Source organism: Ciconia boyciana, chromosome 6, assembly GCF_034638445.1.
Source record: "Ciconia boyciana chromosome 6, ASM3463844v1, whole genome shotgun sequence".
Lineage (NCBI taxonomy): Eukaryota > Metazoa > Chordata > Aves > Ciconiiformes > Ciconiidae > Ciconia > Ciconia boyciana.
Genome location: NC_132939.1, coordinates 52,658,588 through 52,686,266, shown reverse-complemented (window position 1 = coordinate 52,686,266; position 27,679 = coordinate 52,658,588). Strand labels below are relative to the sequence as shown.

The 27,679-nt window shown below is 37.2% G+C and overlaps 1 protein-coding gene and 1 non-coding gene across 3 annotated transcripts in view; one reads left to right on the top strand and one right to left on the bottom strand.

The window, feature by feature from the left end:
* TDP1 (tyrosyl-DNA phosphodiesterase 1) overlaps positions 1 to 27,679 on the bottom strand; it is a 52,757-nt gene that overhangs the window by 3,638 nt on the left and 21,440 nt on the right. Inside the window, exons 13-15 of one of the 2 annotated variants that reach the window (XM_072865473.1) lie at positions 23,410 to 23,517; positions 21,779 to 21,881; positions 8,597 to 8,711 (exon numbers count right to left, since the gene is read on the bottom strand). In XM_072865473.1, coding sequence (XP_072721574.1) covers positions 8,597 to 8,711; positions 21,779 to 21,881; positions 23,410 to 23,517 — 326 coding nt within the window. Of the gene's footprint in view, positions 1 to 8,596; positions 8,712 to 20,649; positions 20,786 to 21,778; positions 21,882 to 23,409; positions 23,518 to 27,679 lie in introns of those variants that run through there. The other variant, XM_072865474.1, reaches the window with a different exon arrangement.
* TRNAL-AAG (transfer RNA leucine (anticodon AAG)) lies at positions 14,369 to 14,450 on the top strand. Its single transcript has one exon. It is a non-coding gene; the product is annotated as a tRNA-Leu (tRNA).

The window sequence follows — 27,679 nt, the reverse complement described above, 5'->3', positions numbered from 1 at the left end:
AAAATATAATTAAAACATCTTCATGATCCTCTTCCTACAGCTTAAAATACAAGTGTCTTTTGAACTGTGAGTGGAGATCTGGATGAGAGCTATTCCTCGTTGATTTCTAAATGCAGAGACTGGATTGTTACATCATCTTTCACAATATTGCATGAGTCTTCCAATTGAAAAATGTAGCTTTGAAGTAGTAAGTGTTCACATATATAGAAAGGTTACTCACAAGTAACCGGAGTTCTTCAAGTCATTCTACATATACATTCCAACGTGGCAAACTTACTCCCTGCTGCATCAGGCTGGAAAATTGTCCCTTTCAGTATTTGCAGAAGGTGCACACTATACTTCAGTCTCTTTTCTCCCCTCCCTTTGGATGAGCATGGCATTTAAAAAGGAACTCATCTTGTTCCTCTCAATGCAAAAACCATACCTGAAAGATTGCAAGAAAGGGGAAAGGCAGACGGGGTATAGATGTGGGATCTATAATAATATTCACAAACAAGGTAATAATTCCTGAAGGCCAGGACAATGACCACTCGTTGGGGAAAAAAAGAAAAACAAAACAAAACCCAGTACTGCAGTTTAAAAGCAGGATTTGCTTTGTTTCTCAAAGTGTTGATATGATGAGAAACAAAAAAATCCTTTGCACTTTTCTGAGGCCTTTCCCAAGTTGTTCTAAAAAACCCCTTGATGTACTTATGTATTAAAGTTTCAAGTTCCTCCCATAGAGCAGATGATTTCCTCTGATGTGTAGTATCTAAATTGCAAATTAAGTGATATTCGACTACAGCAAGCAGCTTGTACCTTTTCCCATGCAAAGGTACAAAAAACCCCTGGGGCTGTATCCCTTTGTGTAATGTAAGTTTGTTGGAAGGAACTTCTCAATAGGGTGAAACAAAAGTCATAGGGGAATCAGTCCTCAAGCACTCGAAATGAAACGCTGTGCTTTCCTGAGAGGATCAGGTCAACTTGTATTGGTAAGAGAGACAATAGCAATACTGCAACTGAGATGTGACAATGGTGCTCAATGAGAAGATAATTTTATACAACAAAATACCAGTACTCATCTGAAAGATTCCACAGGGAAATAAAAATCTGAATATTATCAAAGGCACAAAGAAATTTTATTTATAAAGATATCTTGCTAAGTAAGATGGGTTGTTGTGTGCATGTTTCCCAAATACCAGACTGGATCTTCTTCTGTTCTCCTTCCAAGGAACTCTCAAATTACATTGCTGGTCTATAGGTTTCTTTTATCTTAGTATCATCAATACCTTCAGCTTTGCCATAGTCTTTTTTGTTATGACAGCCTGAATCTGTTGGTTAACAACAGAAGAGTTCAGGAGACTGTTGTATATAGTTTATCTGTCAAGATATTAAGTAGTACTATCAGATAGCTACCAGATAATTTTATTTTTAAAAATTCTTTAAATGTTTTGCCCTGAAGATGCATCTGCTGCCCACAAATGGCCTTCTGCTCTTCAGCTGACTATTGGAGGTGAACAACTGCAATTGCTCAAACCAGCAATCTGCAAAGAGTTAATAACGTACATGTTGCACACAACAAATGTTATCTGCTAAAAATTAATGAGGTCCTTTGTCACTTCAGAGTAGGAATGATCTTAATCTTTATTTTAGAACTGCCAGATGTAAAATGTGCATGTTATTCCCTGCAGCAAGAGAAAGATGCAAGCTATGTATATCATGCATAATAAAACTGTTTTGTGCTGGTAGTTTAAAGCAGCTGGGAAGAAGTAGTCTAAAGTAAAAATGCCCAAGCAGAAGTTCTCTGTGCAACCTTAACTCTGATCTGTTAAGATGACATGTTGTTACATTTCCTCAGACTTCAACTACAAATCTTGCACTCTGCACAAGATGGATCAAATCACATAGAAGTTCAACAACTAGACTGGGTATCATACATCTATCCTGAAAAAGAATAACCAAAACAAAGTGCTTTTTAAAATTCTTGGGTGGACCAACTGTTGAAGCAAAATATTGACCATCTGGTGAATCTGCCACCTCATGATGATGCTCTCAACTAATGATCTGAATCTGAAGCATATTTTGGAAGATCCCTCTTAACCAAACACAAGCTTTGAGCTCAAAGAAACTGGCTAGCAACATGTGCCGAATCAGATCAGACAATCTAGTGGCTCTGTCCGGTCTTCAAGTCTGTTACCCTATCAAAACAATACATAGAAGTGATCAAACTAAATGGTGACTCTGTAACTCGAGTTGCCTCTCATACAAAGTGTTAATTTCTTCACGGTCATTATAAAAAGCCTGAAGAAAAACAGGTTTTGCTGTGTACTCAAACGTCACACTTGGACTCCGGGACACCATCTGAGGAAGCGTCTGATGTTAAGCTCTCTTAACAGAGCTTCAATCTCAAATTGCAGGTTTACCAGTCAATAATAATGCTTTTGGTTCCACCTAGGAAGGAAATGGATGCCAACACAGACTGAGATTGGTTCCAACCCCCACTCCCCGCCACCCGCCCCGGTATATGAACTACAATGACAATGTATACTTGCTGCTTGAAAAAACTGAAAACGAAACTTCTAAACTTACTCAGATTTACATTAACCATTGCTCTGAGCGTTAAGTGAAGTATTTTCTATTCAACATATTAGTATCACTAGAAACAGAACTAGCTTCTAGTTGTCATCTTCTCAGAAGAAAGAGTATTCTCTTAAGAGTTTGTACCACATTAAGCATACTGAGAGGACTTGAAGTTCTCTAAAAATTTATATAGGATGCTGCCAGTTGAGTTCTTTCAACCTCTAGAAAGTACACAGGTTCCATGTAGCTATGCAATATTAATTAGAAAAAAGGAAGTTATTGAAAAATGTGAATGACTTCCCCATAAGTCTTCTTTCTTAGTTTCTTCAAAAATATTTTAATTACTTGACAGAGAAAGTGGAGAATTCTAGACAAAAAACAAAGGTGGGAGAAAGGTAGAGATCACATACAGTGACATTTTCTCAGAACTTATCTGACCTCCTGAGGATACAGCAGGTCCCTGTAAGGGAGGCTCAGAGTAATAAAGGATTCCTCTAGCTTAGCTGGACAAAACACTGATCTCTTCTTTTAGGCACTCTGTCACTAGCACAAGGCAGGATAAATGAAAGTTATCCCCACTCTATAAATAATAGGATAAACACAAATATCTAAACCTACCAGAGCTGCAGGCAAATATGCCATGAAGTTTTTCTTGTTTTTATCCAACACAACAGTTGTTTATGTGTAATAAATGAGATGGAGTGTTACTAGTTTCCTGACATCACTACAAATATTTACCAAAAGTAGTTTCACCATACTCCCAATTCCCACTCATTGAAAACTAGACAAAATATCAAGCACTGAATATATGAAGTTACAAGGAAAAGGTCAATTTGCTCTTCCACATAAGTGTGGCAATGGAATATTGAACCAGGAGCAGGGCCCTTCACAAGGGAGAGAGCTGTTCCTGTGAGACATGTTACAGATCCTTTTGTGCATCCTTAAGAAAACGAAATCACAGCTGTCAGAGGTTGAAAACTTCAGCTAGAGAGCTAATGAATTGTTAAGTGGACTGTTCATTTCTCCACAATGCTTCAACTTGCATTAAAGCAAATTTCCATCTCATTTGCCCACCATTCTTCCAGCCTCTCATAGCATGAGATTTGACAGCTTTAGCCCCCAGTTACCAAGGGTAAAATAGATTTTTCCACTGGAAAATAATGAAATACATTTTAATACATTTTTACAAATTGTTAGAATGGCTCAGGAAAGAGACCTTGAACAAAGAGCAAATAACCAAAGACTAATGTAATTCATATAACTGGCATATATAGAGAGTAATAGGTAGTTTCATTCTAGATTAATCTAAACTGAGCTGGAACCTGTCTTATTTTCTTGTATATACATATATCTTCTGTATACTATTAGTCAACTGAACAGCCAGTTTCTTTCCTTGATTTATATACATACACTGAAAACTGAATGAGAAATAACTTGTTTATCAGAAATTACTTACCCCCCTACTTTCTGGGGTTCTCTTCCAGAGGGTTTAAGTAGTTCCAGAGCATTTTAAACTAAAAGCTCAGGAAAAGCTTATATAAATTCCTGCCTTATAACCCAGTCACAACTCAAAGAACTGTTGATAAATATATTTTTAGCTCATCCCCCTTTCAGCAGCACTGTAAGAGAGTTCTGTAACAAGTGCATGAGATTAATAAATCTGAAATCTGGCAGAAGAATAATGCAGAGAAATGTTTCAGAAATGTTTCACTTGCTGAGGTCTCCCTAAACAAGCAGAAAACAGAGCCAATTAAGCAGAAATCTAATCACACTTAAATATAACTAGAAAGTTAAGTGCAACTCACTAGGAAAAAGAAGCAGATGAAGTAGCCCAAAATACTGAAGCTTCCTATAATACAACAACAATATGCTTTACAATACATGTAAACCATAGATTCACTGATTCATTGAGCTAATTAATCACATAATCATTACTTTCTGAAATTTTTAGGTCCAAAAATCTTTTTTTCAAGCATTACAGTGTGGTTTGTTGGTGGCTTTTTGTTTGTTTGTTTGGTTTTTGCTTTTCTTAATCATCCCATGTACTTAAAATGAGCTACTTGACATGAAAATATTTCTGGTATGATTTCTCTCACAGAAGAAATCTTACAAACTCCTCATCTCAACTTGAAATGACTATGCTGCTACCAGCTATAGTTTGAGACCCAGTTAAATTTTATTCTTTGTTCCCTTCAGGAAGATCAGATGACTCTGGTTGGTCCATGCAGATGGAGTTTACCTGTCCATGCATTGTAAAATGTGTCTCTGTGCAAGTCTGAAATACAGCTGAAAACTAAATGAAAGCAACAGGAAAATTTTAAATATGTTATGTGCCACAGAGGTGATATATCGTAATTACCCTACCAGTGACATCTTAAAGCACATCAATACATCCTTCAGTGACTACAGCTTAGCCTATGATTACGTTTCAGTGAAGGATAATCCATCTTTCTGGGAGAGAAAAGCAGTGCAAAACCAAGAAATTATCTGTCTCACAACGATCTCAATTTATACTCTTTAGAAATCTTTGGAAGAAGAGGAGGAAGAAAATCTTCATGATTGTTTCTCCAAGAGATCCTATTTTTCAGTTTTGCCTAAACCTGAGTTTTAGAATGAAACCCACTGACCAATGAGGCAAACCAGGCAAAGGTGGACAAGTCTTCTGTATTTTTTTTTTCTCTCTGTTACATGGGGTGAGAGAAAAGTAGGACAGGGACCAAATTATTTCATTATTATTGCACTTAATGGACTTCAAAAGACTGAGGATCAACCTCATAAATTATTATGGCTGAAACCAGACAGATTATTTACATCATTTACCGATGAGTTTACCATTGTATGTCCTGAGATGTATTTTATTGCTTTTCAAGATGCATTTACTTTACTGTAACAGTTTTCACGCTGAAGTCCAGTCCCTTCTGATAAACACCAATTAATATGACAGAAAGCCATTGTAACAGAATGACAAAGAAACTCTGCAATTAAATTATTTCCACAAACTAAGGAAATGTTTTTCTTTCACTTTGTTACATTATGTAATACTAATAATTCTGTGACATTAAGTATGTCTGATCCAAGATTCAAATTTGCACAAGTACACAAAAACCCCCGTGTATTTTGGTATACCTGTCTTCTACATAGAACTTCACATGGCAAATGTATGGTTCTGCTCCTCACCATCTGTTGACTATTCCACCTGCTTCTCCTCGCTCCTGCTAGGATTTTTTGAAAGTGATGTGTACTTTGTTTTCCCATGGTTAGAGAACCTGAGTTCATGGAAAATCCCCCAGAGCCTTTTCTCCTTCAATTATAGGGATCAGTCAATATGGTTTCTTTAGGGAAAGGATAATTACTTGCACTTCTGCTTCTCAAGACTTTATTAAAATAAATCTATTTATATCACTCTCCAGAGACTTTGGGAGTTGATAACTGTATTGTTAAGGACAGATTATTTTATGAGTCCATCCCATAACATGGGAATTCTTTAAACATCTTTTCCACCAGGAGGCTGAGGAACTGAAAGAGAATATTCAGGAAAGAGATGTGAAAAGGCACAGGCAGCTGACTTTGCTTCCATTGCCAAAGCCTAGACAACTTGAATTCTGACATCTGTTCCTATCACAGGAGAAAGCTGAGACCCAAAAGCTGAACTACAGACAAATGAGTTATCTATGGAAATAAGCTTTCCATGCAAACAGTGAAAAAAATTATTTGGAAAAAAAAATCTTTACATTTAGTTGAAATATGCATAAAACTCACCGACACAGTAGGTTAAATGCAGGAATTAAAACAAGAACAATATTCATTATATGACTACATTTTTGCATGAGGAAAATAGTATATGTAACACATTTGAGAATACACACGGATTCTAATTTTTAATCTTTTGTTTTAAAATTTTCAAAAATGTAAGTATGACCTTTTAGATAAACCTTCCAAAAAACATCAGTTCGAGCATTAGTTAACAAGCAGACAGCACACAGGTGTCCCAGAGCACAGCAGTTAGTTGTACTATATTCTTCCCCTTTAGTTAGCTAGTAACCCAGGCACAACCCCTGCCACCACTTCCCAAAACAACGTTAACAGTACTTAAATGGACAGCGTGTTTTACACTAAATAAAGCAGTATAATAGATTGTATTATCATTTCTACATTGAGCCAGTATTTTTTCTCTGGGAAAACTGAAATACCATTTAAGAATTCTTTTAGGTAAGTAGTAAGCTCTTAAAGCAGAAAAATCACCTTTGCAAGTTACAAGAGTTACATGTGTTACATTGAACAGGTGAATGCCTGGCTGTGTAGCTGGTGCCAAAACTCAAGGTTTTGGCTTCTATGATCATGGATCTACCTGTGAGAAGCCAGGTTTGTTGGGAGCTGATGGGATTCACCTGACCAAGTGGGGCAAGAGCCTCTTTGCCAACAAGCTGGCCAGACTTGTAAGTAGGGCTTTAATCTAGACTCAGCGGTGGAAGGGGATGGAGTTTTGAGCAACACAGAAGAGCCAGGGGCTGCTGATGCATTAGGAACCAACAGGGAAACACCTGTGAAATGCTGCAAAAGAATTAGGGCTTGTTCCTCTAAAAAGGTGACACGGTCAACAGCCCAGCTGAAGTGCCTCTATACCAATGCACACAGTATGGATTACAAACAGGAGTGGGAAGCCACTGTGCAGCTAATCGATATCACTGAAACTTGGTGGGATGAATCACATGACTGAAGCACTGCAATCGATGGCTATAAACTGTTCAGAAGGGACAGGCAAGGAAGAAGGGGGGGGTTGCCCTCTATGTAAAATAAAGTGGATTAACTGCACAGAGCTGTGTTTGTAAAACAGTGATGAACAGGTTGAGAGCTTATGGGTGAAAAATCAGAGGTCAAGCCAACAAAGGAAACCTCATGGTTGCCATTTACCACAGGCTGTCTGATCAAGAGGATGCTGCCGAAGCATTCTTACTTCAGCTACAGGAAGCATCATGCTCTCAGGCTCTGATCCTGCTGGGGGACTTCAATCACCCTGAAATCATGTGTCTTTACTGTTATTTACTATACAGGACTCTATAAGTCTACTTACTTCCTAGCTTTTACACATTTTTTCTCCCCACATAATTTGTTAGTTCAAAAATCTACAGAAAGATTTGCGTGGCTATAAACACTGTCTTTCCTGAACTCGTTGTTACTCTCTATTATTTCAAGCTCTGCTGTAGATTATGTCTTTTTTAGATCATGGCTTCTCAAAAAAAGAAGTTAGTTGCAATCTTTTCATATTAGTTTTAAGAACAAAAATATAAAAACTTACTCTTCCCAAATATTGCAGGTGGTTGTGCATCAACATCATTACGCTCAACGTATTTTTAGGTTTTCAAGCCATCATCACCCCATAGCAGCACTTACTTACCACTTTCCTGATTTGCATGTTCTAGAGAGTCTCAGAAGCTGAGAAGATTGAGATTTTGTAAATCTCTTCAAGTGTTATGAAATATATCCCCCTCCGCCCCTCCAAGAAGGATTCCAACACAGATCTTCAAGAAAATGAAGTCTGAAACTATGAAATATGGAATGGACCAAAAGCAACTCTTCTTTCTTCCGATTTGCAGCAATTCTTTCACATTTGCCCTATGGTATTTCTTTCACACCCCGCTTCCAGAGGATTGTTTTTTCCTCATACCTGCTCTCTTCCAAACATTCCTTTCAACACTCCTTCCCCCATTTGTTCTGCAGAAAAACATTCTGATTCCATAAAGAATATCTATTTTCTTAATGCATACAAGAATCCCAGAAGAGGAATGAAAAAATATTTAGGTTGTTGATCCAAAACTTAAACAACAATAAAGAAAAAATTAGAACCAAAAGACTCTATAGTTGCTTTATTTGAAGTCGCAAGCAGAGTGTGGGACTGATACCATCCCCAATGCAGTCATGCCACAAAAATGTTAAAATAAAGTTTTGGAACATAGCAGTGTTCAAATGACTCAGAGTTACTCAAAATAGTTTGCTGCATATATAATACACCTACTTTTCTTCTGAAGTCACACCTTACCTTTGCTTCCGTACTGTTCTGGTGGCAGGTCATAAGGTACAGGAAAATATGTTGCCGAATCATTACTTTCTGAAAGCAGTTTCCCTCTCACATGAAAGTAACCTTTGTCCAACCCCTATGAAGGAAGGGAAACATACAGAAGAAAGACTTATTAATTTTGGGGGGAAAACACAAACCTAACCCACAATAGATTCTTTCTCAGTAAGAGTTATTTTAATAAACAAAATGTTTTGCCTCCATTACTGAGATTAGATACTTCCTAAAGCTCTTTCCTGTCTTAAGAACCCAGCTTCTCTTATTACTATTTCAGGCTCTTCTCTTTCTTTTACATTCATTGGCTTGGCCCCACAGGTAGGTCCACACTGGACATACTCTACCTTCTCAGTCCCTCACACATACACCAATCTATTTCCATGTTCACTAAGTAAACATGCTTGTGGCCTTGCCTGTGTGAGCAATTCTATCCAAATTGCCAAAGGTCTTTGCTAGTACCATATGGGCAGCATATCTCAATACAACAAGAAGTTGCTTCTTTTGCATAAATGCTGACGGACATTGGAATAAAATTTTAATTATTAAACAAAATATTAACACCTTTGGGTTTTAATATTTAACTAAAGGGAAAAGCTTTAAAAGTTTTCTCTTTGCTGTTTAGTTTCATCATGACCATATTAGTTAGATATTCAGTGTGTTTCATGAACTGAATTAAAGTTCAACACGTGATACAGAAACAAGTCTTCAAACCTACACTTTTCAGGTATCTTAGGTAACACTATCCATGTACGCTAAAAAAATTTAATGAAGATTTGAAACTGCTTGCATAAAAGTTTCAAAGTCTACACTCATATTAGAATGACAGAAGATTTCAAACAAGGTTAAGGACTAAAAAAGAAAAAGCTATAATGCAATACAATTCAAGGGCAGATAGATTTAAAGCGATTCAAGTAACTTTGGCAGATGATATTGCTTAGCCACTTCTCCAGATAAATTGGATCCCATTGATCAATTGTAGTGAGTTACACAAAAGCAAATCTCTAACACTGAGATTTCCAATAGCCTATTGTCAATCAAGTACAATTTGATTAGAATAGACTAAAAGTTTAAAGGCTATCAAGCTTTTATTATTTATTATTTCTAAGACATTACTGAACAACTGTATTTTTCTTTCTAAAATCATAGAATGGTTTGGGTTGGAAGGGACCTTTAAAGGTCATCTAGTCCAACCCCCCTGCAGTGAAGCAGGGACATCTTCAACTAGATCAGGTTGCTCAGAGCCCCATCCAACCTGACCTTGAATGTTTCCAGGGATGGGGCATCTGCCACCTCTCTGGGCAACCTGTTCCAGTGTTTCACCACCCTCATTGTAAAAAATTTATTCCTTATAGCTAGTCTGAATCTACCCTCTTTTAGTTTAAAACCATTACCCCATGTCCTATCGCAATGGGCCCTACTAAAAAGTCTGTCCCCATCTTTCTTATAAGCCCCCTTTAAGTATTGAAAGGCCACAATAAGGTCTTCCCAGAGCCTTCTCTTCTCCAGGTTGAACAATCCCAGCTCTCAGCCTTTCCTCATAGGAGAGGTGTTCCATCCCTCTGATCATTTTTGTGTCCCTCCTCTGGACCAGCTCCAACAGGTCCATGTCTTTCCTGTGCTAAGGACTCCAGAGCTGGATGCAGTACTCCAGGTGGGGTCTCACCAGAGCGGAGCGGAGGGGCAGAATCACCTCCCTCAACCTGCTGGCCACGCTTCTTTTGATGCAGCCCAGGATACAGTTGGCTTTCTGGTCTGCGAGCGCACGTTGCTGGGCCACATCCAAATATTAACTTACACTTTATCCAAGCTGTAGGATCCATCAGTCCAAGTTTTACTGGATTACTGTTTTGTGATAGTACAAGCAAGCTTCTTAATTACCACTAAATAATCCCATTTTATTCAAACATATATGCTGGCTGAATTGATAGTCCCATCTATATACAGTACTTTTACAATACTGTAAGTTCTTATTTACTAAAGTTTTACTTCATTAAATGTTAGCATTGTAAGTTGGAGGAAGCAACATTCACATGACCACACAAAGCATAGGATACAAAGCAGCCTTACACCTTTTTTTTTTTTGATATTGAAGCAGCAGAGTAACAGAAAAAAGGAAGAGCTGCCAAAGAAAATGTCAAGCTGTATTACAGCAGTTCTAGCAAGTCAGTTCAAGAAACCCCTTCAGAATACAGATGCTTCCTTTGTCTCATGACCCAAAGTAACAGGAAACTACTAGTTATGATGTAAGAAACACTGTGTATCATTTCAGGGACTCGGTAAAAGCCACTGCCTTTTAAATGACAGAACAGGGGAAACAAACAAGGTCCATACTAAAGGACTGCGTGAATTAAAATCCATTTTAAACTTCCCCTTCTTATGCCAGTGAAGTCAGTGGAATCTTGATAAAACTTCATTAAAGCCAAGCTACAGCCTTTTGTAGAGCTTAGCCTTTAAGCAACAAGCAATACGTTCAAAAGAAATCAATGCAAAGATATAAGATTATTTTTAAAAGCTCATAAATATCTAAGGGTTTGAAACTGACTGAATAAAAAACACAAAATTCAGAATTACTTAGAAAAAATGCAATGATCAAGTTGTACAGCTTTACTTCCAATGAACTTGAATCACTGGGGGATTAATAGAAATTTCATGTAAAAATGCAAATAATCATACTTATGTCTGTAGTGGAAAGAACATGAAATATGCCAAGGATGCTATAGCTCACAAAGAACAGGAACTGTGTAAGTAGTGGTGGTAAGAGCTTTTTTCACAACTCATAGTGTCAGGTTTTAGTTGGTGGAGGGTCTGGGTCGTGTGCAGTCCTAGATAAGGTGACATTGAAATTGCAAACTAAAATAGCTTGTATGAGGTTTGATTGCCCCGAGCGCCTGTAAGCTTTTCTCTTGTCTTCTACATCCAGCTAGAGAGAAATGTGGAATGGTAGAGAAGGCTTCTCTGCTGTATCATGCGTTGGTTCTTATTCTACAATTAACTTTGTATGCATGCCTGACCAAGAGCACCAAAATTACACAGCTGTTGCCTGGCACCATCTGACTTTGAAATTTGTATAACCATTGCTATCAAAGCACATAGTGTAGAACAACACATACTTAGGCTCCATGTACATACATAATAATCTCAGTTTAAGTATCAAGAACTATGCCACACGTATACGACTCTGAAGTTCATAGTGGTGCTTTTCACACAACATGAAAGAAAAAAGCACCACTTGTAGAACATTTTTAATCTAATTTTCTTTCCTGTTATCCATCCTTTTTTCAACCCAGTACTGTTTTTGTTTCTGCTTCATTTCTTCTACCCTCTGTGCCCTGTTATTACTTCAGTGTTTATTTTCAGGCATTTTGCTTCCTTCTCTTGTTCTACACCTCTGCTTTCTTCTTCCTTGTTCTTCCTCACTAGTCACCAGTTATATTTTCCTCTCCTCTGATTCTTCTCTGATGCTGTCCTCCAACCCCACTGGACTCCATCACTTGATCCCAAAATTGTTTTGCCTGTCAGAATTTAACCTGTAGAGATCTTCCATTCAGGAAATGCTAATCTAAGAAGAGATACTTAGTTTTCCTCAAAACATCCTGGAGTAAGAGTCTAGTTTATGGAATACATTCTTCAACAAGGCTCTCTGAGGAGATTCACATACTTCTAAAAATAACTCTCGTGTGTCTATCTTCACACAGAAGATCACACAGAAATTGAAATAAGTCACACGTTTTGTCTGTTTTGAGTACTTCCTGGATGTTGACAGCTCTCATTGCCGTTTCCAAAAAACCAACCAGCAGGATCTTGCCTAAAAAAAATTCTGCCTGCCTTGTAAATTTTCCTCAGCTATATTCTATTCTTTCAGAATTTTTCCCTCTGCAGCTATATTCCATTCTTTGACCGCTGCTCACAGCAATACATTTTGAAATGTTAAGAGATACATTTCTTAGTTGGGAAAGCATATTTTTTTTGTACTTACGAAACTTTAGATGCTGTTGTGGGTTCTATTAGTGCCTTAGCATCATACATTGTAAAAGTAGGTAGTGGGAGGAAGAACATGAAAAGGAAGCTGAACAGCTTTTAAAATTCTGCTTTCCAGCCTTTTTTGCCCCTAACACAAGGCAGATTGCAGACTATAAAAAAAAAAAAAAAAATCACACAAGATAGAGATAAGAATTGCTATCCCTACTTGAGTGGGAATTAACATTGATATCACTACAGTATTTTGATACTACTGAAGTAACTCCTACAGGAGACAGCTGATTATTCCACTGGATGATTATAGGACTATCCTTTCCCATGCCAGTAAACAGAAAAAAGCCCGTTCTTCAGCAAAACTATTTAAAAACTCACTAGTTTGGACAGTAAAGAATTAAAGATGACCATGACAGTGACCATGCTCCTCTGGCCAAGAGAATACAAAATGACATTTCAACATTGAGGTGCGTTTATTGAAAAACAGAGCTTTACTCAACTGTATCAGAACTTTTTTTGTAAGAAGCCCATAGTGACAAATTCAGGTATCTAAACCCAAAGTTCCTTGGCTTGCAAAACATGTCTCTGGGCATCTTTACCACTGGAGTTTAAAAACCTTGTAGCAGTTCTGTGAACACCAAAAGCAAGATTTAACATCCTGTAGTCCACATATAAAATCTTGGTTTACCTACATTATATTTATTTCCCCACCCCCACTCTGTTTCATACAGGAGAGAAGACTTCATCTGAAACTAGAGAAATCAAAGAAGAAAGTGGTACTACATTACTTTGGAAGTTAATGCTACAGTCAAAGAGCTTAACCTACTTTACTTTGGTTCTGATCCAAGTTGAGCTATGACTGAAGGTGCTATGTTCAGTTGTTTGAACTCAGGAAAAATTTAAGCAGTTCAGTTCTGATGATCACACACACACACATAATGGCTGGCTGCTCTCTAATCCAGATTCAGCTTATACACCCATCCCCACAGGGAACTATAAAAGAGTATTTTACTCATTACTATTGAGTATTCACCACCAAATACAGCATTTCAGAATCTGAAATACTATTGTTAGTTGTCTGTGACTGATCATCTAGATATAATTGTAACAACCTTATCAGACACAGAAGCTGTGAGGAAGAAATATTTATTTAAAAAGCTTTCCATTAGACACTTCCAGGATTTTTCAAACAAAATAATTACTGCAACATGCTTCCCAGAACTCCATACTGTTAGGTGATGGGGTTCTCTCAACATGTTTTACATGTTAAAGATGTACTTTATTTCAGCCTCTGGAAAGGAATCCCCAGCAGCTGAAAGAACAAGCTGAACATGAGTGAGAGTGAAGATGTAGGAGGTGAGAAATAGAAATGGAGATAGAAAGGGAAATGCAGTTCAAACACAGGACACAATCTTTATTATAAACATTATTTTTTAATCAATAGAAGCTTGTGATCTAATGTCAGCATCAGCTGATTTTTCCCTAAACACTAAAATTGTAAGTGATGACAGCTGCTGCTATGTTGACAACAACCATTCAACATATTTCTGAGAGTCTGCATTAGCACACCAGGCCAAGGCCCAACCTCAAAGCATAAGTTCTGGAAGCATTTTAAAAACCAGACAAAAACTGGCAGGCAACAGATGGCAAGTGAGGAACGATCCACTTCCAAATTTGTATTCAGCAGAAAATAGAAGGCACAAACCACAGAGCTAGTGGAGTTTTTAAGACTGGGAATATTAGGTGTGTGCTATGCAAGTCCACCAGGGTAGCGTGGCCGAGCGGTCTAAGGCGCTGGATTAAGGCTCCAGTCTCTTCGGGGGCGTGGGTTCGAATCCCACCGCTGCCAGGAACGTTTTAACAGTTGGACTCAATGATCTTAAAGATCTTTTCCAACCTAAACAATTCTATAATTCTAAGTCTTAACTTCTACCAGAGTGTCATTAACTTTGTGATCAAACTGCATGAAACAACCTGAAGAAACAGAACTATCAGACATTGGCAGTATTAAATCCGGATTCCAATAGCTAGAGTGTACCGAGCCTCTTGAGGCCTAGGAATGCTCAGTTACCTTTCAAAGCACTTCATCTAGTTTGTATTCTGTATATTTTAAAATGCAGACAAACTTTTAAAAATTCAGTTTCTAAAAATGTTAGTCTATTTCTAGTTCTCCATTATCTTCACCTAAGACTACTCTGCCACATAGTATGTTAAAACCACACTGAACCAACAAAAGCCTCGACAATTAGACTAAGTTATCAAAGAACAAGTTTTTATGCAGAGTTAACTGCAGGGCATACACATAAGATAGATTCACAAGCTAAGCATTGCAATTGACTATCAGATGATTGCATGTACATAAGGCAAGTACTAATATTTGTGTCTCTGACTGCCTCCTTGTCATCATGTATCTCTGCAGGCACCTCCCAGTGAAGAAAGGAAAAATAGCTGCAGTCCCTCTCCCCACTTTGCTCCCATATACACCACATCACATGACTACTGACAGGTGACTTGTTTTCTTCTGGTTGCCAGTCTTCACAATTAAGTATCAATATTTAGGAAACTGGGAGGAAAAGAACTAAGTATTCTCTTCCAAATATGTATTAAGTGTTACATATTCTTGCAGGTTTTAGATGAGCTTCAATTAAGTTGTGTTCTCAGAGATCTGAAACTCAAACATAAGACTATCTCATGCACACTGGCAGATTTTAGTACAGCCACCTGTAGATGAGCACATATTTGCATGCTTTCTATAATTTATGTAAGATAAGTGAGAGTTGAGGACTATAGAGAAAGCCTTGTACTTACACAAAGCGTCTTCATATTGCATACATTTTAATTACACTCTGCAACAAAATAAAACTAAACTTTATCATGAAGTGTGATATATTAGAATTATGTTTCTCATGTGTACACATTTCTGTCACTTCTGAATGAAAAACAGCCAGAGGCTAACCCATCACATATCACTTTGTAAAAAGATACAGCAGGCCAAACAGACTCAGTGAGTGAGGAAAACCTTGAGAATATCATTGTGTCACAGATTTATATCTTGATCTGTTTCCCCAGATTTATACCTGCATCTCATGTGCACCTTTGTCCCTCCACTCACTACCCTCCCAACTCAAATGATACAGAAGAAAAAAATAGAGAAAAAAGTAAGAACGATCAGACAATCTCCACCCTAGGAGCAACTGAGCAGGCTAAGGACTCTTCAGCCTAGAAGCAGATTAAGGTCTATAGAACAAGTGGTATGGAAACAGTGAATAGGGATCACATGGTTACTGCATCTTTCAATGCAAGAAGGGAAAACCATCAAATGAAACTAATTTTCAGAACACTGTGCTTCATGGGACATTAAGTTGTGGAACTCAGCCAGAGCAGGCTGCAAATGCTAAAAGCTTACAGGCATTTAAGAGAAGACAAGAGATGTTCACAGAAGAGGCTGTAGCCTCTAAGTCAAGGAATCTTCAGGGATGAACTACTACATACATGCCTGCCCATTATACTTTTCCATCAGCATCTGCTTTTGGCCACTGAGAGTTTTCAGATGTGCCTTTGATGTGACAAAGTAAAGCCTTCTACCCCCGCAACACTGGCTACTTTAGAGTAACCACTATGACAAAAACGGAAAGATCTGGGAGCTTGGCTCTACCATTTATAGTGCACAATACATTTTCCTCAGCCAGGTCCTAGCCATTTACGCCTATTTTCATCCAAAACTTCACTGATCAGCCTTCTCCATAGGCTCTGGTTCCAAAACCATGCCAAAAGAAGGTTATCTCAATGTGATCCTACACTCACCTCCCTGCTCTCTGCCCCCTTAACTTGCCCTTCCTGCTTCTTCCTTGCATTAGCATTCACCTGATCGTGTTGAGCTGGTCCATGGAACAACACTGTGAAAACTTGTGCAATTTGGTTTTGGTCAGTCTAAGCTGGTTTAAAGCACAAGAAATCCACTGAGCACCAGTGCCAGTACAACTAATGGAGTGAAGACAGCCATGGACAGGCTACAATCATGGTAGGGCCAACTGATGATGTAGTTCCACATGTTAAAGCTAATCTATTGTTTTGACATGTTTGAGAAGACAGATTCCAACCTACCTTATCAGGTGATTAATTCTCTTAATAGCCTGATCTGCTGAGTCAGACAGGTACAGCAACCTACTTGTCACCAGAACATGATCTTGAGTTCCAGCAAAGCTTCACTATGTATTATTCTTCCTAGGCTGAGGGCCTAAGGCTGAAGCAGTTTTAGGTTTAAAGAGAGGCCTTGAATATCAAACAAAAATGACTGCCACAATCCCAAGATTGTCATCATCCTTTCTACAAATCTGAACTCACCCTACAACTACTCAGTGAGATCTTGGCCAGGTTTGTATGAGTAACTTTTGTTGTTTTGATCCACTGTATGTATAGAAATTGGATGAATTTACTCTAATGAGTAACTAACTACTTCAATTCCTGCTGAAGGCTCCTTTTTCATTAAATAGAGTTACAAAATTTGTATAGACTTTGATGACAAAGGATGGCCCAACAGACAAAATTCTCATCTCTAAAGGTTAGTGACACCTTTGAAATGAATGATTTTTGACAGATTGAGTTCCCAAGGGTCAGATTCTATCACTAGAAAATCTACTGCAGAGTATCATTAGACTGAAACACAGCCTTAGAGCAAGTTATCTCAAGTTACGGATGCTAAATTAAATCTCATTTAAAGATATTTGGAACCATCTTCTTGAGATGCTGACTCCTAAAGCTGCATAAAGAAAAAACTTTGCCAAAAGCATTGGTGTCTACTAAAACATTACAAATGCATTTAATTAATTGAAAGGCATGTCACTAATGACAGCAGCTTGTACAGATATGCCTGAGGAAGCCTTAAACTAATGTGGACACTGCTAGCACAGTAATCATAACATGATACTTACCATGGCTCTGTATTAGCTCTAGTTCTTGGACAGTTTTGCCAATTTGTACTGAACTCTACTGCTATAAACATCAACTGGCAATTCTCAAGAACCATCTTGTATGCATTAAGCTATTTTTGGTCTTCAGATATAAGATTGTTATGCATGCATCATAAGGATAAATTTACACTGCAATAAAAAACATCAGCCATTCAAATCCTTGATGCCTACAGTTAAATTTGTTTTCAGCAGTACTTATTCACTTGTTGGCAGTGACTCATCTTCCTGACATGTATGTTTCTGCGCTCTCTGAAAAACCACTGGGTTCCCAAACAACCCCACTCCCCCCCCCCCCCGCCCATGCAGCTTGCTTACAATTCTATAACCATGTTAGGGGTACAAGTGAAAGTTCAGTTTTGAAAATACTGGCCCCTAGCTTTTGCATTTGACACTGACTATATTAATTATAAGTTGTGTTTATTTTCAACTTTAAAAAGAAATCACAAAGCAGCACAGAAACTGTAATTTTCATGACAATTTTTTCTTAATAAGAGAGAAGGTGCACACTCCCAAGTTGAAAACTAGAACTTCATTATTGCTGTATGGTTGACAGTTATACAGGTGTTAGATAAGGCAGCACAATAACACTATTACAGTCTTAAAGCCTGAAGTCTTTCTAGGGGACAGTCACAACAATCAGAGTAGGGAGCAGCGGAGCACATTGGCAGCAGACAAATCCTACTTCTCTAATTAATCTGATATTACCTTGCAGGCATACTATACAAGATTACAGTTCTTGCTCCCAGTGTATGAAATGTATTAATACTCCCTCCTTTATGCTACTACAAACTTTAAAAACAAAATAAACATTTTTCATCCGCTTACTTAATGGTCAAATTTTCAGCAGTGACTCTTCTGCACTGCAGGAAGTTTTCACACTGCTTAATGCTTCAACTAATGTGAAAATAACATAGAGCTACATAGCAATAGGTGAATATGATCTTTTCCTGAACATAGCGTGGATAGGAACAGGAACACCCTGACTGCCTTTTCCAAAAGGCTGATCAAAAGGAAAAAACAGAATGCTAGAAGTCAAGGACTCTTACACATTTAAAAACCAAGTGTTCTCTGGGGTTCATTTCACAAACAAATTTAGAGTGTGCATATGAATATAGAATGCAGCAAAAATTGCTGAAAAGCCTTTAAGATTCAAAGCAATGTAGCCCCCCTCCCACACCAAGCAGAATTCTCTCTGGTCCCTAAACAGAGGTTTGGCAAGAAGGGAGAGAAGAGGTCAAATTTTTTGCAATGTTTCAGTGAAACCTTTCCTCTCCTGAGAGCAGACCCAACCAATGTCTTTTTTGCCTCTCACCCTGATGACCACAAGGCTTGAGATGCATTAGGAACCGTTTACCCAAGAGTATTTACCAAAACCATTCTTTATAGTTGTTTTTACTAGTAGAGTACTCGTATTGGATTTATAGCAAAATCTATCTCTAAATTTTCTTGTGTAAACAGGCCTGCGAGCTTCTGCTAAAGGCTGGAGCAGATGCTTAATAAGTATCCAATCTGGTTTTGATCAGCAGTAAACTTAGCCTAGACACTGCATTTAAATTCTGGTTATTTTGATGCAACACAAGAATAAAAATACACTTCCATTTTTAATAATCTTCAATCTCTCAAGCAGCTAAGTGGATTTTATTCCAACTGCTAAGACTGGACTGAGAGCAGAAAAAAACATTAATAATTTTGGTCTAAATAAACACCTAGAATGATTAAAAAGTCATTAATAGCAGAAAGGTCTAACTAGTTTGCAGAGAAGGTAAAGTTTTAACTTCAGATTGCTGAAATTTTCTAAGGTTCGAGTGCTTCAGAATCTTTTATATTTCTGATAAAATTAAATGCTCCTGAACAAATCATGCTGTTCATCAAAATCAAGTCTGATTTTAGAATGAAACTCAGTTAGTTATAGAAAAACTCACAAGAATGAGATCAAAGGCATTAAGACTTACAATTTTAGGCATGGGGAAGAAAATTCAAGATCTTTTCACATAAGTTTTGGCCCTCTGAAAAATGTTCTGGTGATCCCCCTTCCCCTGCTCCACATGCAAGAAATCCTGCATAGAATGCAAGATTCAGGATGGAATGCAAGCCAAACATTCTCACAGGGGGCTTTGGGTGGTTGGTTTTTTTGTTGTTTTTTGGTTTTAAGTGAAAATTTTGCAGATTGCTCAGATCTGAAACAGGCAGGGTCAGTCTTGGCAAAAAGACTAACTCAATTATTCCTGATGTTCTACCCATTTGAAGTATGTTTTCCAAAACTAGCAATGCATGGAAAAGCCAGAATCAGAACAGGAATATTCAAATTATGTAAAATGACTGCGCAGTCTGGTGATCAGTTATGTTCATACAAAAAGCTTCATCCACTGGGTACAGTCATACCAGTACCATACATAAATTCCTTGCCTGGCAGCATCTGGAGGTAACAGTTGCCAACTTCTTAGAACATTATTTTATCCCTTCAGGTCAGTTGCTGTTAAAAGTAAAATCTTTTCACACAATATTTTTGCATTAATAATTTTTTATGCAAGTGATGTTTGCTTTTTTCTTTTTTTTTTTTTTTTTTTTAGAGTGCAGTGATATCAAAAGCAATGCTTCCTACTATAGGAAGTTGCACAATTTTTCTTGTTTCAGTCTCTGATTAACGCATTTTCTCTAAAAGTTTTCTTCCACATAAACCATGCTGGAGAATGATGTCTGAGATTGTCTCTAAGGTTCACAATATCAGAGACCACACTACTATGTAAACTCCTTAATAAATGTCAAGAGTGAGATACAGGAGCTCTTTAGCTACAGCCAGAAACTATCAATCTTAATTACTGCGATCTTAGGAGACTGCAATTATACAGTTATGGTAGGTAAACATTTTTACAATGTCATAATATTATTAAATATTCATTTGGGAGTACATTGCTAATCAACAGAAATGATGAAACATGTGAACATCTGTGAACATTATCTAGGAAAAATGGTATTCTTCAGAAAAATATTTCTAATGACTTTTAGCATACAAACGCTTTTTCAGAGAAACTTGGAATTTCTTCTCTGGAAAAGAAGAAATTTCACACAGGAAGGAGTCTGAATGGTTTCTGATCATAGACTAACTGCTGTTGATAACATTTTTGTACTAATAGGTTCACCAGAGAGCAGAAGGAACAAGAAACTCATCAACAGGAACAAGAAACTCACATCTCCCCACTGTCAGGCAGTAGATCTAAATAAGACAAAAACCAAACAAAAAAGGGAAGCTTTTTTTCTTAAGTACAATGCACAATTAAGTCACAGTATTCAGTACCACAGGATTCTATAGGGGGCTATAAAACAGCAAGAGTAGTTCAATAAGGAACTTGATGTGTTAAGAGAATACACCAAGTTGTGGCGAGTAACCATCAAGGTCTGGATACAATTTTCATCCTGGAAAGCCTTTAAAATAAATCATAGGTAACATTATACTAAAGAGATATACATACCATTTATTGTGCTAATCCCCATGGCATCTGCTACAACTGCGCTTAGACTACAAGCTAGATAGACCTTAGTTGCCATGAAAACATTTTGTGTCTCCCAGTCCTCTGCTCCACACACTAGAATAGTAGTTATTTTGGGTCAAGCTTGTCTTCTACATAACGAGTGCTGCCGTCACATAGGTTTCAAAGATACAGTCCTTCAGCTTTTAAACAGCCTTTAACGAAGATTCTCTTAGATTTATACCAGAGACTTTAGAAGACGCATTTGAGAACTTGTTCTCAAAGCAGAAAATTTGAGAAGAGACAGTCACATGGCTTTGCAAATGCATTTCAGGAAAAGAGCAAGAACAGCAATCAGTGCAACATTAGGAATTGTTTTTCCATGTTACAACCCATACGCATCACTTCAATGTGAATATGCACTCACAGCCTAGTTTCAAGCAGCACAAAAGAGATTTGATCAACCTTTCCAGCAACAGTCAGTATATGTTACAATTTTAAAATATTATTGCCTTTCAGTAACACAACAAAAGTCCCATCGATACCAAATCCATACTTGCTGTGTAGGAAAACAGACTGTTTCTATTTTAAAGAATACCTTATGTAAACTCCACTTGCTATTAGCTTTCTAACCTGGAAACACAGAACCTAGTAAGGAGATTATTCAGTCACATTTGTATTCATCAATATTTGCAGATTCTCAGCATATCCCAGGATTTGTACTTGAACTATGAACTTACAAATGCTGAAGGCAAGAAAAGGACTCCAAGTTCGTAAGAACGGATCATCAGTTGCGTACCATTTTTCTCCAGAGCTCCCCAAGCTGCTTTAGATAGGTTGGCACTGCAAAGAGAAACAAAGCCTTTCAGTGAGGCATAATATTCACAGCAGAAAATGCTTAAGTACCACAGCTGTAGCAATGCACTTCTAGCAGGAGAACTTCAATCAGATCAGTCTTTTCATAAGAAGTGATTTGGTCTTATTCCTTGTTGCTATTTTTACAGCACAGTGGGAGTAGTAGAGACAATATATAGAAGGGTATTCATACAACACGTGGATAATTATACAAGTCTACTCATATCATAGAAATCTACAAGACAAATTCAGCCTTTTGAATCTTCTCTGAACATTTCAGAAAGGAACTTGGTATTGGTAAATAGCTTCAATTTGATGACTTAGGAAGATTAAAGGCTAGCTCAATTACGACTAGTTACATGATAATACATTTACTACAGAGCATTTTTGCAAGTGTTAAACAATATCTTTTGCGCCTGGCATTTTGTTCTTTGATATATTTATGAAAACAAGTATTTATCAAAGAGGCATTTTTGTTTTAATGTCCTGTTCAGCATAATGTTGTAGTTGATCCTTCATCAGTATCTGCTATGAAGCAGATCAAGTTGGGAGTCAAAAAATAAATGCAATTGTTATCAAAACCTACTTCTACAGCAAAATACAAAGCTTAAACATTACGTTTTAACTGACAGACATACTGGATGCTTTTTGATAGTAGCAAATGGTGTAACAGAAGAAACGTGAGAAAAAAATAAAAGCAACCACGGATTTCTGTATTAGGTGGACTCAGCATCACATTTGAATGACTTTAACCCTTTCAAAAGCACCTTAATCACTACTTACTATTGCAAGCAACAGTATCAATGCGTGATGAAATTTAAAAAGCCAGAATATAAAGAGGAAAAAAAGATTAAAGTAACTGACTATTTAAGAGTGAGGATACAAAGATCATGATCTATAGTACATAGGGTTGCACAAAAATCAGTTTTGGCAAAACTGAAACATATCTGTATTTTTCATTCACAATAAGACATTCTCCCCTCACATCAAGAAATTTCTTGCTCCCTCTTTTGGCTTCTTTAAAAAACAAACAACAGAAATACAAAGCTAGACTTCAAGCTAGACTGCTTAACAACTCAATCTGACAAAAGGCCAGATTCCAAGTATTAGGTATCAACATGGTTTTTAATAATAATAAGGTAGCACAAGAATAAACTTAGGCTTAACCCATATCTATTTTGTACAAACCAGAGCACATTCATGTACAGCATGAGTTAAAGAAGCTCAACCCAAGGTTTAAAAATACTTATCACTTCAGTTGATACTGAACCCCAAAATTGGCAGTTACAGTTCAGACAAGATTTTGGTGCGATTGCCAACAGTTCCTGACATAATCATTTCAATCTACAGCCACAAAAGGAGCAGTGCAATGAGGAAACATTAAATATGGACAAAAATTCATATCACTACTTGTAGCATTATGAGGATTATGGCAGTAACTCACCTGGGCCTGCAATTGACAAGAACTTTATATATGACTTTTTTTTAAGTGAGAGGTGTATGGTTAGTTGTTTACCTTGTAACTAAGAACCATGCAATCTTCTGGAAGTCAGGAGAGGGTCTCATGTATGTCTTAATGTGAGGTATAGCATGACTTCGACCTGAAATTTCTGCTGACCACTTGCTAGAAAAAGAACAGGAATTCTTTTCATATACAGTTTTATTCTGCGCTCTAAAAATTACTCACCATACTACAGTGCCATGTTTTTGGTAATACTACCCTATACTTGTAACATTTAATACATTTTTCCCCCCTACAGAAAGGCTGAAAATACTTTGTTTAACTAAAATTTTAATCCTGAAATCCAATCTTACTAGAAGCCAGAAGGGCAGGATTTTTTTCTTCTTTACAAACAAACCAGACAGATATTCTCCTCAGTGTATCAGGCTCTCCTAACAAGTTTTTCCATTCCTCCACTCCAGCTAGCACTCAAGAAGCTAAGTCCAAACTTCCAGCCAATATTTCTTCTTTGAAGACTATCAATGGTTATGCCTTTAAGCAAAGGAGCTTGGCACCAAATTAAACCTCGCAAAATTCCCCAAGCCCATTACAATTTATTATGCATGAAGTAGAGGCAGGGAGCAACTGACAGATTTTTGACACTACCCTTTCCTCTTCCCTTTTCTGTGCCCCTAAGCCACTGAGAAATTTGAGGGCTTAAGAGAGTAGAGGTCATATCTATGTAGATATATAAAAAATAGGTTACAACAACAAGCCATTGCTGGGGTAATTCAGCATCAATGTTACAAACTAAACTGTAAGCAAGCAGTAAATATATGTACATAACTGAAGGTATGTAATCATGGTATTTAGAAGCACTTTGCACTCACAGCTATTATAGTCCTCACTCAAAATCAGGAAGAAGGCTTCCAAATACACCTTCCTCCACCCAGAGACTTTTCTTTCCTCAGTTCGGAACAGAATAGGCTCTGGTTTTGGTTATCACAATCTTGTTTCCCTAATTTAGCATTCTCTTCCAAAAGGCAAATCAAAAAGAATCGAGAAACTTAAGTGAACTGTGTTAATTTAAAAGCTTAAGAAGACTGAAGTGGAAGGGCTGGAATTATTTACCCAAGTTGACTTTCAGGATTAACTTTCACATGAATTAAGTCGAGAGGCTTTGCAGTTCAGGGGTCAAGACCTACTTACTTCAACAACCCTATCCTCCGATGAAGGAAAGAAAACTGTTTCTGAGAACTGGTCCTGTATTCCTAAAGGGCAAGAGCTGAAACACTGTATGCATGTTTGGAGCAAACTAGACATCTTTATATTTTGAAGCAAGCCACACTGAAGTCTGTTTTTGAAGAATAGACTAAGATATATGATACAGAAACAACTAACTAAACTTGTGTTCCCCTACAGAACTCTACACTTTATATACATACAGATTGTAAGGCTGTACCATAACTCAACAGTTGTTAATAGCTTTTATCTCACAACTGACAGTTTAGGCAAATATTATCTTTAAGTTTAAGGCAAAAAAATAATTGGGTAACTCCAGTAACATTGTAGAAATGAAAACCAGGAAAAATAGTAGAATTGGGAATTGAACACAGATTGTCTTTAGTTTTATCTTACTGCCTTACATGAGGACAGACTTCTCCCCCCACTATTAACGGCAATAATTTTCAGATACTATCTCAGTCTACTGCCTTTTTGCCTCCTTATCATCTTTGACAGGTACAATTGAATACTGTGTTTTAGCAAGAGTACTACTGCTTCTCTTCCATTTACATTCTACAGTAATCTAATTGCAGTTAGTTTCAATCACAAATGATTGAAACTGGTCTTCCAGAAAGTTAAAATCAGAAAGGGGAGCATACATTTTAGCCATATTTGCTTTAACAGGACAGCAAAAATATGTAAGGACAAAAAAGGGGAAAGAAAGTGATTACGTTCGTTGATCAGGTATGGTTGTTTTGGGGGGTTTTTTTGTTTAAGTAATTACTTCATTGAAAAACTCAGATGCTTTTAGTAAAAGCATTAGCAGCAAAGAAGTATTTAAGAAATGTTTTCCCTTCAGCCCAAAAGTCAGCTTATCTCCAGACTGCATAATGAAGTGATAAACCAAAAGAACTGGAGGGGTTTCAGATGGGTACAATATCTCTTTTAATCTATTCTTAATACAGCTAAATTTCAACTTCACCATGGAACTTTCCTGGCATATTTTTGAAGAAAAAAAACACAAAACAAAACCCCCAAAACACAAAACAAAACCCTGTTTTTGTTTTGAAGACAAACTGGTAACAAAAACACAAAAAACCCTTCACCACCCCCCCCCCCAACAACCCCAAAACCAAACAAAAACCCCAAAACCCAACAAATTACAAAAAGCCTAAAGTAAAATACAAGTGCAGTTGCTTTGCACAGCAAGGATGAGAGCATATGTCAATATAACAATTTCAGACTACTTCTAGTCAAATTGGCTTAACATTTTAAGCTGTAAACTTTTCATCAGAATGCAGCTGCCAGAGGATGTACACAGGACTGATCTCATGTTGCAGTAAACTTCAGGCATATTCAGTCTCATCAGAGATAAATATGGTAAGTTAAATGAAACTAGCTTTGAGAAATTTTATGGAGCAAAACCACAGCTTGAAGTAGTTATTTTGTGACAGTCAGAGGTCATGGTATACCATGTAAACTAAAAGCTCAAGTGTGGAGTGAGGAAAAGGAGTTTTGTGAGTAGGTATCATCAGAATTTGAACAATAAAACATGAAAGCCTTTTTGCTAGTTTTTTAATTCTTTTACACTCCTAGGACTAGAACTCCTTATCACTAACACAGCCTAACTCTGACTTTAGACTGCTAATCCTTACATTTTTACCAGTAACTTGCTGCTACTTCCTCCCTCCCAGTCTTTTGTGGCATCTCAGCTTTTCTTTTTTTTAATTACACAGCTTCTAATGTGATGATTAGGTGCATTGAATTAAAGAGGTAATCTACTTTCCAACTCTTAAAATACAACAGCTTTTGCCCCTCCTACCCTTCATTTTTCCAATAGCTATTTTTGAGTTTCACATAATTTGGGTTTTTTTGGTAAAGGAGGAGGGAAAAAGTCATCAATAAAGTATCTTTTGCAATATAGAAAATACTTTGCACTCACTTGCACTGCAATACAAATGTGAATGCTTATAAGTTTTTGCTTTTATAGGTAAACACTTGCAAAATTTTAGAAGTATCTTTTTTTAAATGTTTGATTAATATTTGTTTTACTCGGCAATGAATTTTTGAGTTTGAAAAGGAGACTACACTGCAATTACAGTACATTTAGCTGGAAGACATACAGCAAGTATTGATTGCCACCAATATCAGACATTTCTGGCACAAATGAGGTAAAGCAGCAGACACAGGCCCCTTTACAAGTGAAGCTACCTAGGCAGGGAAGCCAGATAATCCTAACATCCTGAAAATTAATCTGTGCAGACACGCTCAACCCATTCCTGGCAGAGACAGGAATAACTCATTTTCTACACTACCACCTCTTTCATCATTTTTTTCTTACTTCAAACAGTGAATGAGCTTTCCATCTCAAGATACTGGCAACAAGGCTTGAGCATAGTTAAAACAACTCACACCATTAGTCTCAACCATAAGAGAACAGTAGGTCCTGTGTGTAAATGTTCCATATCTCTCATCTGTTATGATGTTAGAGAAACACCACTCTAGTTCTTCGAACTGAGAAGACAGACAATTAATTCTTCAAAACTCTATAGGCCTAAAGAACACATAAAGCTCTAGTACAACTACTATTATGGACTTGTCAACAGCAATCAAACAAGCTCTTGTCAAACCAATTTCTTCCATTCTTTGAAAATAAAAATTTGACAAGGTAACTGCACAAACATAAGGCATGTGGTATTAAAAGTAAATCAATTAAATGAGCATTAAAATACAGTGTTTTATGTACCGCTAAAGCCGATCAACTGTTTCAAAAGCAGCAATTAACATAAATCATTAAGCATTGCAAATCTCTCCTTATCAATGAGTAATACTGAATGCTGAAAGGAAAACACAGCAACCCTACCAGAGAGAAAACTGAGCAAGTTGCACCATTTACACAGTAGCTAATCTAACAAAGCAGTCTAGTAATCAATTGCTATGATCAGAAAAGTAAAAACAACATTAAGTTTAGTCATCTTGTTCTTTTGAAAAATTACTTTGAGAAATTACAATTCAGAGCTGCATTACAGGTTAAATACACTCAACTGGCAGAAGAGATAGAAAAGCAGCCCACAGACATTATGAAAATTGTATGCCTGGGGCAGAGGTTCTACCTCTTTGG